The sequence below is a fragment of the Phodopus roborovskii genome, unplaced genomic scaffold (genome assembly GCF_943737965.1).
Source record: "Phodopus roborovskii unplaced genomic scaffold, PHOROB, whole genome shotgun sequence".
Classification (NCBI taxonomy): Eukaryota; Metazoa; Chordata; class Mammalia; order Rodentia; family Cricetidae; genus Phodopus; species Phodopus roborovskii.
The window spans coordinates 1,668,192-1,680,707 of NW_026126550.1; the positions used below are offsets into that span (position 1 = coordinate 1,668,192).

The 12,516-nt window shown below is 38.5% G+C and overlaps 1 protein-coding gene across 3 annotated transcripts in view; it reads right to left on the bottom strand.

The window, feature by feature from the left end:
- The window catches only part of Smad4 (SMAD family member 4), a 53,690-nt gene that overhangs the window by 20,036 nt on the left and 21,138 nt on the right, over positions 1 to 12,516 (bottom strand). Inside the window, exons 5-8 of one of the 3 annotated variants that reach the window (XM_051201256.1) lie at positions 6,457 to 6,669; positions 2,605 to 2,724; positions 2,393 to 2,509; positions 1,025 to 1,075 (exon numbers count right to left, since the gene is read on the bottom strand). In XM_051201256.1, coding sequence (XP_051057213.1) covers positions 1,025 to 1,075; positions 2,393 to 2,509; positions 2,605 to 2,724; positions 6,457 to 6,669 — 501 coding nt within the window. The remainder of the gene's footprint in view (positions 1 to 1,024; positions 1,076 to 2,392; positions 2,510 to 2,604; positions 2,725 to 6,456; positions 6,670 to 12,516) is intronic. The other 2 variants (XM_051201257.1, XM_051201258.1) reach the window with 2 other exon arrangements.

Genomic DNA, 12,516 nt, shown 5'->3' on the forward strand with positions numbered 1-12,516 from the left:
ACAAAGGCATGTGAATGAGGTCAGCCTGGGCTGCATAGTGAGTTCCAGGCCAGCCTAGGCTATACAGGGAGACTGTGTCTTAAAAATACTTTTTAACAGCAATCCAGTCAAATCAGTACAAATGTAATTCTATAAATATATTTGTTTAGGAAATAAAATATGCCTAAATGATTGCTTACAACACCAGTTTTGACATTTGTGAATATTCTTTTGGTTCAAGACAGTTTCTCAGAGATCAGCCTGCTTCTGCCCACTTAATGTTGGAATTAAAGGCGTGGGCCACTACCATCCATCTGTGAAGCTATAGTAAAAATCTTTTTTTTTTTTTAGATTTATTTATTAGTATTTTGTATGTTTGTCTGCATATATGTGTGTTTATCATGTGTGCAGAGCCCACAGAGGCCACAACAGAGCACCAGACCACCTTGCACTGCAGTTATAGATGGGTAAGAGCTGCTACATGGATGCTGATGAGAGCAGCTAGCCACTGCTCCTGACTGCTGGACCATCTCCCCAGCCCCCTGTAAGTAAAAATCCTTAATGAAGGAATCATATCATGTCACAAATAATTAACAGTCAGCAAACAAGCACTTTCACCCACCTTAGTAGCCATCTCACTAGCCTCTTCCTGGCTTTTTAAGAGACAGGTTTGAAGCTATTCTACTTAAGCTTAGTTTCATTCTGCTGCATATTTATGTATTCAATGCAGAAACCTGACAATTCTGTACTTAGTATCTCATTTTAAAACACAATTTTTACTTTCTTTCATACAGTGTGTCCTCTCTATGTCTCTTTACCTCTTTTTTCTTCCCTTCCCCCTTCCTCCCCTTTCTAATAAAACTTCTCACTCAAAAACAAAAAAAAAGAATTAAATATAATTTATGTGTGACTATCAGCTACTTTTAAACAGCTGATTAAGTCATAATGAATACTACACTGAGTTTAGTTGCTCTGTAATATAATCCCCTGGCATACATGTACATAAAAATCTACATATAGGGAATCAATATTGAAATATACTTACCTGGATGATTGGAAATGGGAGGCTGGAATGCAAGTTCATTGTGAACTGGCCCTAAAGAAAATATAATAAAAATCCTGTTTTATTATTAAAAGTTTTCCAATGCCAAAATGTTTAATAAACTTTAAATATAAATATCAAAAGCCTTAAGACTTGTCTATATCAAGTTTAGCCATGTCCAAAAATTTAAAAGCTTATTTCCTGAATTTTTTTTGTGATACTAATAGCTAACTTTGAAGTGTTATTGATGAATACTATTTAACAATTTACAAGGTTATACATGTAATATTTAATGCAGATTATAAATTATTCATGTAACACACCAGTATAATTTACAATGCATTTATAATGATTTAAATTGCTAATCTATTCTAAAAATAAGTGCTTATGCTTATTAAGTTAGGAGTATTTGTATATTGGAGCGATAGCTATCATAATTGAAAGTTTATTATTTGTTAACACATTGGACTAAAACCCTTACTGAATTACTAAACTCACTTCTTACAATGTTGTTTCAAGCAGATAAAATTACAATCCTGAGGCTTAATAAGTTTAAATAAGTGACCAGCAATCATAGCACAAACCCAAAACCCTACACACTGGTCCAGGCAGTCATTCTCTGAACATTTGGAAAGATAGTAATGTAACTGATACGTAACAATACGTAACAACATATCTCACACACACAAACACGCATACCCATTTATATGAATGGAAGGAAATAATAAAAGTGAATATGCCCAGGTTATAAGATTTTAAGGAGCTTATCATTTATGCCTTTTTTACATTTCCAATATTTTTGGTACTATTAATCTTAAAATGAAAGGAAAAGGGATTTTATATTTACGTGTGTGTGTGTGTGTGTGTGTGTGTGTGTGTATTCTTTTTTTTTTTTTTTTTCATCAACAATGTTCCTATTCTGTCTGAAACTGGACTGTCTGTAGAGTATCCTTCCCAATCACACCTACATGGAGAATTAATAGGTTCAGCCCCTAAGTATCTATAGTATCTACTGCATTGATTCTATGGTGATGGAAACCTTGAGATCACAGTACTCAAGGGCTTCAGTAGACTGTGGGTGGATAACACACAAGACCTAAAACCACACAGAAAACAAACAAATGGATGGAAATCAATGTGGTGTTTATGAACCATCGGCAACAGAGAAATGAATGTGCTTAGTGAACTTTAGTGCAAAAGAAACTATTTACAAAAAAAAAACAAAACTGAAAAAGTAAACAGCACTCATTATTTAATGAAAATAAATTGTAAGATGAGTAAAAGATGCAAAACCATTTTTTAAGAAAACAGAAATCAAAGTTCTAGCTAGAAAAGAAAAAGGCCCTGCTTACAATGAAAACGAGAGCTTACAGTAATGTCCAGGATGGGGCGGCATAGGCGGGTGGTGCTGAAGATGGCCGTTTTGGTGGTGAGGCAAATTAGGTGTGTATGGTGCAGTCCTACTTCCAGTCCAGGTGGTAGTGCTGTCTAAAAATTAAGGCCCATATGCATTAATTTGCTTTTATAAAGGCTGCCTGTTTTTTTCTCAACTACTCAAAGGATTTTAAAAAGCATGTACATACTATGATGGTAAGTAGCTGGCTGACCAGTAAATCCGTTCTGCTGCTGTCCTGGCTGAGGCCCTGAAGCTATCTGCAACAGTCCTTCACTATGGCTGCCTGCCAGAATACTGGCCGGCTGACCTAGAGAAATAAGAAGACATTAACATGGCACATGCAAGTTTATGCTCTTATACAAAAATGAAGGTCTAATTATGTCTAGTAATCCACAATTATAAAGGTGGGCCAAAAGTGGAGCTCACCCATTGCCTATCAAATAAAAAAGCTAAAAGCGTTTAAGAAACCTTCAGAATTGCTCAAGTTACCCTTTTCTTAAGAAATGTTTTCCTGGGGCTGGAGAGGTGGCTCAGCAGTTAAGAGCACTTCCAGAATGATTCCCATCACTCACATGGTGGCTCACAACCATCTATAACTTCAGTTTTGGGGAATATAATGCCCTCACACAGACATACATACATATAGGTAAAACACCAATGCACATGAAATGAAATTTTTTAAAAAGGAATGTTTTCCTAATGTTAATGGCCTCTTTCTTCACAGATCCTCTTCAAATGCTAAGGAACACACTACCTGTCTAGGCTATCACAACAGCTTTAGAAGCATTGGTTCAATCCCCAGGTATTTTACCTGAGACCACTCTGGACTTTCCTGATTTGTATCCCCAAAACCCAGAAAAGAAAATGTTGACAACAGAAAGTTAATTAACATGGCACTGGTGCTGGTAATGGCAGGACAATGGCGTATAACAACAACAACAAAACACAGGAGGTTAAGTATTTTAAATGGGATAGGATGGCAAGGGTAACAAGTGAACATAAAACAACTAGCTCCACTGCTGAACTTGGTAAAAAAACAAAAAGCTCTATTTTGAATCTCTTCAAGTCCTTTTAAAAACATCAGAACCATGTCAAGAATGTCACTGTATGCCCAGATTTGTATTAAATCAGCTGCTCCTTCTGTAATGCACCAACAAAATGGTTTCATTTGGCTCCTATTCTGTTCAAAATATATTCCATTATGTTTTATTATCTGCCATTTATCGGGTTTATTTTATAAGTGGAAAAAGGCTATTTCTTAAAGCAAGCATTAGGTCATGTTTATCCCATTTGGAAAACACTGGAATGTTTTTACTATTATTTGTCAATGACACTTTTCTCTTAAATAGAGTGCAATCAGATGAAGATACTTAAAGTCACTACAATCTAAGCATCAAGAGGAACTTGCCAGGCACAGTGGGTATGGCCTCAATCACAGCAGGAAGAAAGCTAAGCAAGAAGAACTCAAGGCCAGCTCAGCTGGGTTATAATGTAATATTTTTGCCTCAAAGTAAACAAACAAGAAAATAAAAATTTCTCCTCCCTACACAGCATAAATCCTTAAAACAAGGCCCTGCAAAACCACAGCACTCATTTATACTAAGAACTACCACAGACTCAGGAAAAGCAGATTTAAACAATGTAAAATCAGCTCATGTAAAATAACCTTCCCATTCCTCTATTTTAATCTAGTTTCTTTTCTTTCCTTTAACTCTTATCCACATATATTTTTAGAAACAAAGAAAAATTTCACTGCATGTTCTAAAATCTACAATATCTACTTTAAAAAGTATTAAGACAGAATTGGATATATTTCATTCACATCTTTTTCTGGCCTTCCAGCATACTCCCTGCAGGGCGGGGAGGAAAAAGTCAAAACAAAGTCACTTTGGAAATAACTTAACAAAGCTCAATATTCACAGAATACAAACACAAGTGCTTGCCTGGGCTCAGCAGCCATTTACACTTTTATTTCCCATCTCCACCACTTCTGTCAGCTGTACTCCAAGTGAGCAAATAGATGCACAATAGGTGTCATGCTGCATACATGTAATCCCAGCATTTCAGAGGCTGATACAGGAACACCAGGAGTCCAAAGCCCTCCTGGCTTATGGAGTGAAATCTTGCCTCAACCTCCTTTGCCCCTTCAAACCTACATACATACACATACATGTCATATGTGCCCACAATTTATCTGTGCTAAGATTGTGACCACTACAGTGGTGGAATGGACTAATGGAAAATTCTGGAAACAATTCAGGGGTCAGGCACATAGTTCAATAGTAAAGTGCTTGCCTATCATGGCTTGGATACCCAGCATTAGGGAAAGGGGTCAGGGGGTGAGAGCAAAACAATTTCAGAAATAAATCTTCTATTTACCTCAAAGATTAAAATTTCAATGTTGAGTCTAAATTGATACTAACATAGATACTACATTGTAGGTAGTAACAAATATCAATTTGTATCAGTCAACAATCTCTTGACAATACAGATTTTAAAATAATGCTCTTAGTAATTAAATGAATCAATACTATTTGTATGCTCTACAATGTTTAAATTTATAAACAGTAATAATAATTGGGGGCTAGGAAGATGTCTCAGTGGATAAGGCACTTGCCCTGCAAGCATGCAACCCTCAGCTCTAATTCCCAGAATCCACATAAAGCTGGACAGACACAATAGTGTGAATCTGTAATTCCTCCTATGAAATGGGAGGAAGAGACTAGAACCCCCAGCCTATCAGACAAGCTAGCCTGGCATATGTAACTGAAAACAATATGAAACTCTGACTCAAACAAGCTAGACAGAAAGGACCAAAGAGTCTGTCCTCTGACTTCTACATGAATACTACAACATACACATCACACATACATCATACACGTTAATTTTTTTAATTTTTAAAATAAGCAAGCAAATTACTTGTGAACAGGTGGCTGTTCAATCTTTGGTATTGTAAAATTAAATAAATAAATAACAACATAAATTGTCTTTATTAGGCTCTGAGAAAAACAGATCCTGGGCTGGGGGTGTAGTTCAGTGGTCAAGGATTTTTCTGGCATGGGAGAGGTTCTAGTTTCAACTGGTATGACCAAGAATTAAAGACAGGAAAAGAAGGAACACAGACTGAGAACCTCCTATGACATAGTGGAAAAGGTAAATCTTTACCACAAGAATCCTTTTCAAGGATGTGGATGTTAGCTTTATACTGAAACTGGTTAAAATACTTAATGTCTACCTGGGGGCAATAAATATTAAAAGCAAGTTTGTTTAAAAGCCCCTTTTCCAAGTAGTCGTAATAGGAAATTGAGAAGATTATTATAAAGTTACCCTCTCAGATAAAATAATGGTCTAAAAGAAAGGTTTCAACTGCATCAACACAGATTTTTTTATAAACATCTTGGTTCAAAGCTGTTTGTTGGACCAGTGAGATGGCACAATAGGAAAAGGTTCTTGCTACACAAGGTCAGTGACCTGAGTTTGGTACTCAGAACCCATGTAAAGATGGAAGGAGAGAATTGACTCCACAAAGTTGTCCACTATTCTCCACAAACATACAGTGGCCCGCATGCACACACACACACATATGCACGCTCACGCACACACAATTACACACTCACACATACAATAATAAAAAAATTACCTCGACAAGTACTTAAATATTTCTCTAAAATCTATCTAAAGAATATAGGAAACTTCTTACTTATGCATGTAATAGCAAATAACATCTCAAATTACGATTATAACCAAAGTCCTTACATTTGACTGCACATCAACATTAGAAACTTTAAATAAACTGCAAACACCATTTTCTCCAGAATGAATTCACATACCAATTTAACATGTTTACCTACATTTACAGCCTGAGTGATGGCTCAGGAGTGAGAATCCACCTAGTATGCATTTGGCCCCAATACCATACCCAGCACCAGAAAAGACCACAACAGCTTAAATATTTACTTACTTGGGTTTCTCCAAGTGATTACACATAAATATTCAATGTTTAGGAAAACTTCCGACTACATCAGACTGCATAACTCACTTGTGGAAGCCACAGGAATGTTGGGGAAGTTGGTGGTACTGGTAGCATTAGACTCAGACGGGGCTAACAGAGCTGGGGCGCTGTATGTCTCCGTTGATGCACGATTACTTGGTGGATGTTGGATGGTCTGAATTGAATGTCCTTCAGTGGGTAAGGATGGCTGTCCCTCAAAGTCATGAACGTATTCATCCTTCACTAACATACTTGGTGGAGCTATACATTTAAAAAAAAAAAACATTTTTTTATATTCTTCTACAAACACATATACAAATAATATAACAGCATCTAAGATCAACTAAGGTATAAATAATTCAAATTCAGAAATTTTTCTTATTACAGATAAGCATACATTTTATCAGCTATAGCTAATTTAGAGATTTCTATCAATTTGACTCACTGAAATTTGAAGAGATATTCTTCAATTTCATGACAAGCATAGAAGTACATCTAAATAGGTAAAAACAAAATGCCTGGCAAAATGTTCACTCAACTGTGAAAACCAAGTACTCCTCACGGCACACTGAGACTGAATACTGAGCTCTACCTTTCTGAACTCCACAATGTAGACATGGGTGGGACCTGAAAGGCACTCAATGCCAAGACCCAGTATTATTTAACATATTATTTGAAATTGCTATCCTGAAATGTCCCTTTAAAAGATCAAACTGAAGCCAAATGTAGGGTTTTTGCCTGTAATTCAGCATTCAGGAAGCAGGCCATGAACATCCCAAGTCATCAAAAAAATTTTTCTATTTGGAATTTCAACCTATGTAGAAATGTTTGATAAGAATACTCAATAATTAAATTTTTTTCAGTTTAAGGAGCAATTCTAGTGTCTAGGCCATGTAAATGGTACCTTTAATAAAACAGGGGTCGATTTGCTTTGCTCTATTTTTTTTTTAAAGTGAAACTGAACTGTATTCCTATCAGTTCTGAACAGAGAACCTTCTCGAATAGTCTTAACCCACCATTTTGGGTTCTTCTGTCTATTTTTAGTAAAACCATCATTTACTCTTTCTGAACTAATGCTTATAACTACTCTAAAGCTTTACAATCAATTGAATTCTAGTATTAGGTATCTTCTTAGAGATGTCAAGTTAAGGCCACAAAGACATTCTCTTCAAGTGAAAAACTAGTGTCATTTTCCTTATCCAGTTTTTCAGTGAAGCGTGACTTCTAACAATAGAAATATTCCATATTTGCTCAGGCTTTTGTATACAACATTTTTTGACTTCTGAAACATGAAAATATTTGTAAAACTCCTATGTGGAGTGGAGAGATGGTTCAGCAGTTAAGAGAACTGCTTGCTTATACCTAGTTTGGTTCCCAGCATCCCATGTCAAATGGCTCAAAACCTTCTATCACTCTAGGTCCAGGGGACCCAATACACCTTTGGTCTCCATGGCACCAGCACATGTGCACACACCACACAGGGACACAAAAACATATACACAATCACAATAAATAAATAAAGTAACTTCTACATGAACCAATACAATAAAAAAAGATGCTTAACACATTATCATGTATCAGTATGATTGCAAGATATAACTGGTATAATAGTGGCACAAATGTTTTGGGAGTAACCAGTCATTTTTTAAATTGGATTTAAGGCCCGGGTATGAGATGAGTCCCATACCTGACATTGTTAAGCTAGCCAAAAACCTGAGACCAGATAGCTCATAGGCCCTAGAGAAAAACTTGACTATTATTCTACTAAAATAACAAAATTATTCCTAATGGCAAACTGCTATATTCATAGACCAGTGCATCATTCAGTCCTTATCAGAAGGGAATTAACAGACTCACAAATGGATAATGTGCAGAATGTGACTCTGGGGCACACAAAATGAGCATCCTAAATAAGATGTCTTCATCAAAACCCTCCCCTAAAGGCTCGAGGAACCCAAGTGAAGGCTGAAAGACTTTAAGAGCAAGAGATGGTAGATGGCCCCAAGAAAACAAGTGTCTTCCAGAAACAACAGGATAATGTACATATAAATTCAGAGACTGGGGCTGGAGAGATGGCTCAGCCATTAAAGGCTAGGCTCACAACCAAAAACATAAATTCAGAGACTGGCAACAAACATCAGACCTAAACAAGTTCAGACCAAACAAAAATCCTAGCACTGAGAGGAGGAAGCAGATAGGATTCTCCAATGGAGTATCACTGAGTATATCAACAACACTCCTTTCATTTTAATGGAATCTCTATCTAATGAACAATTAGGGTTTATTGTTGAAGTGACTGATATCTTTTTACCTACTGGCATTATCAATACAAAAGGAAACAACTGTGAAATTGACAGCTGCCTGGGTGATTGTGACACCCAGAAGAACCAACTGCTCTCTACTTTAAATAGCTAGGCCTAAATTTTCTTCCCTTCATATGTCAATTAAACTTTGCTAAACAGAAGTTTGGAACTTGGATTTTTCAGCTTTCCAAATCCTCACCTGTTTCCCGGTTTTTCCTGTCTGCTGCATATGTGTCTGCTTGCCCCCAATAAACACCTTTCTACAACCTGCTGGTTCTGTCTGCTGATGTCTGCACTGCCATCTGATGCACTTGACTTTTTCCTGTCTTTGAATTCTTTAACTGGCAGGGAAAAAGAACGTAATCAAGACACCCAGACTGTCCTTTTGGGACCTCACCTTGGGATTTCTTCTAAGGATCACAATTCATCAAGGGAGAACATGAAGAAAAAGTTCCCAGTGCTGACTTCAGCCCCTCCATCAGACACAGATGTCTCTATCCCCTTCACTGGGTGAAGAAGAGTCCTGCCTCTCCAGGAACCAAAGTGTCTGTGCACATCACTGAGAACATCTTTATAGGCAAACTCTGAGTTCCCAAGTTTAACCTTATGTCAACGCCCTTGGAAGCGACTCTGTAGTCAGACTAACCTGAGACAATGCACCTCAAGTCACATACCTCATAATGGTGGCGCATGCCTTTAATCTCAGCACTCAGGAGGCAGAGGCAGGCAGATCTTTGTGAGGCCAGCCTGGTCTACTCTACAGAGTGAGCTCCAGGACAGACAGGGCTACAGAGAAACTTTGTCTTGAAAAACTGGGGGGGGGGGGGGAGTCACACACCTCAGGAGTCTCCCATGATTACTAAGCTAAAGATACCAAGTCAGGATATGAACACACACTCAGTCACCCAGTCTCCTCCATCTCCCCATAGTCTTGAGTCACTTGAAGCAATAGTGTAATCCTTGTGATAAAATATCACTTGGAGTAGAAATGCTGTCTTTGTACATTAACCATTGGGTTAATTGTGACAGGAAGGATTAATCAACTTGTTTTTGATATTGCCCAGCTGTTTGCCAAGTATGAGCAATAAAGGTCATCACAGGACCTGCAACATCAACACTAATGCTGCAGAGACACAACCATCTCCATTTGAGTACATCAGAACAACATGGAGCTATGGACCACAGTAGTCATGTTTATTCTATTCCCAGCTATACAAAGGCTAGAGAGGCCAAATAGGAAGCTCCGTGTCCTCAGTGGGTAACAGGAGACCATTTTCCAACATCATAGTAATCCAGGGCTTTTTCAGTGGCCACTTGAGTAGGAACCAGAGGGCTTTCCATAAGTTGGTGAGTGCTATTCCGGGGGGGTGGGGGGGGACGGCGGCAGGAGCAGCTTCAAGAAGCACTGGATGAATACAATCAAAGACTGGCAAAGGGTCCACAGCAAAGGCTGTGATCCTGTCCATAACCAGGAGAACTGATCATTTCTGAAACAGTCCAACTCCAGTCAAGTCTAATAAGTTCAAGAAAGAAAGACCCCAAGCCTGTCATGCAAATATGAGGGCTGTGCCTAAAGGAGACACCACATTGGGGAAAGGGAATGTGATAGGGCTAAAAATTTAAGAGGAAGCTAGTTATGCTTTGGATTTTTTCATCAGCTGTGTTGGGTTGTCACCCCACATTTTATTCTTCAACTAATATGACACAGGAAGAAAGCATACCTTCCTTAGGCATGTGAGAGAAGACTTACCTCAAATGATCCAATTAAGTAAACGTCCCTCACAGGTGTGCCTAACCACTTGGGTTTTTAGTTAATTCCAGATATAATCAAGTTGACACTCTACCCCTTGTCAACATGACACACAATCAAATCTCATTATGCATGTTTAATTTAAAAATAAAAGCAATAACCAGGTCATAATTAGGCTTAATGTGATACGTTATCCCACTTAAAACCAAATGCATTACATATTTTAGAAAAGGTGGTAATGTTTTCTGAAGGACATTTTTATAATATCCCAAATACAATTAAGCACTGATATTATCTCAATTGAGGAGAATACAATTACCCTCTACTAAAAGATACACTACAGGATAAAGTAAAAGGAAACACAAATATAAGAACAAACACAATCTTAACAAATATGACAGAAACATTCATGTCAGTTATAAACCCCATTTCTGGTCACATGGCCTTAGAATTCAGTAGACCACTAGGGGTGATAGTGAGTGGTACTATTCCCTTTCCCACCCCTAAAGGACTGGACCCGTGAACCCTGGCTATGGGAGACATCATAGCATAATTTGATCCTGATTCAAAGCATATGCTAAAACCCTGCCCTAGCCCTCCAGGCTACTGTCACCTAACTGGCACTGCACTGTAACTGTGTCTTCAAAAGGCTGATCCATCCTACTATCAGGCCAGCTGCTCCAGGATGGTGGGTAACAAGGTAAGACAAGAGGATTCTGTGGCCATGGGCCCACTGTCACACTTCTCTGGCTGTGAAGTGAGTTCCTCAGACAGAAGTAATACTGTGTGGATAACATGATGGTCGATACAGCATTCTGTAAGTCTATAGATAGTAGTGTTTGCAGAAGCATTACATGCTGGAAACTGAAATTCATAACCAAAGTATCCATTCCAGTAAGGACAAAGTGCAACAGCCACCATGCTATTGGCTGGTCACCCCAATGAATGGTGCCATATCTGAGGGTCAGTGTTAATCTCTGCTGCTGGCAGATCTGACACTCAGCAACAGCTGTCGCCAGGTCAGCCTTGGTGAGTGGAGTCCATGTTATCTCATCTACACAGCCTCCATCTCTGCCACATGGCCACTGTGTTCATGAGCCATTGGGCAATGACAGGGATGGCTCGGAAAAGAGGTTAACTGTCCACAGAACAGTTCATCCTATCCACCTGATTACTGAACTCCTCTTCTGATGTCACCTTTTGATGAACATTACATAGAACACAAGTATCCAAGTATCTCCATATTTGTTGCCCAAAGAGAGTGATTCACATCTTCCTCAAATGTCTTTCTCACCAATTTTCTAACCATGCTCTTTCCAACTCCCCGACTATCCCATCAAACAATTGGCTACAACTAATGCATCAATAAACACTGGTGTATCTGACCATTTCTCCTCCAAAGCAAAACTACAACTATGTGTAATGTCTGCAGTTCTGCCCACTGTGAGGATTTTCTTTCACTGGCATCTCCTGGGTGGTATCTGTATAACATACCAAACCATCAGGAAATCATGACTAGACTTCTCTTATCCAACCATTCATAAGGCACACCCCTGAGCCCTGAAGACATCTGAACAAGAGTAGAAACCATAGGCATTTGGACAATGTCCTCGTGTAATTTGCTTATACCCTCAGGAGCTGCTCACTTCCATTTGATAATGGATTGCTACTGTGCACATCCTACTTTAGGGCTTGGTGGATCAGACAACACCTAGTTTATGATGTACAGCTCAGGTCACAATGGTAACACTGTGGCCCACTGTCAAATATTCAGTTTCCCCTAAGGCAAAGATCTGACTCTCAGAGAGAGTCTGAAGATGAAAGTAAAACTTTGCTCTAAAATCCTAAGGATCTCCTCTGTGACTCCCCTAGAGGAGTCTGTCAAACCCTCCAAACAGCATCCCATCTGCAACTGACACCTGATTGCATGGTCCAAGTGGCAGAGCAGCCTACATAACAGTCTGGACCTGTTGAAGAGCTTCACTTCTTCCAGGCCCTACTCAAAGCTAGCAGCCTTCCAAGTCATTTGGTATATGGGCCAGAGTAGCACAATTA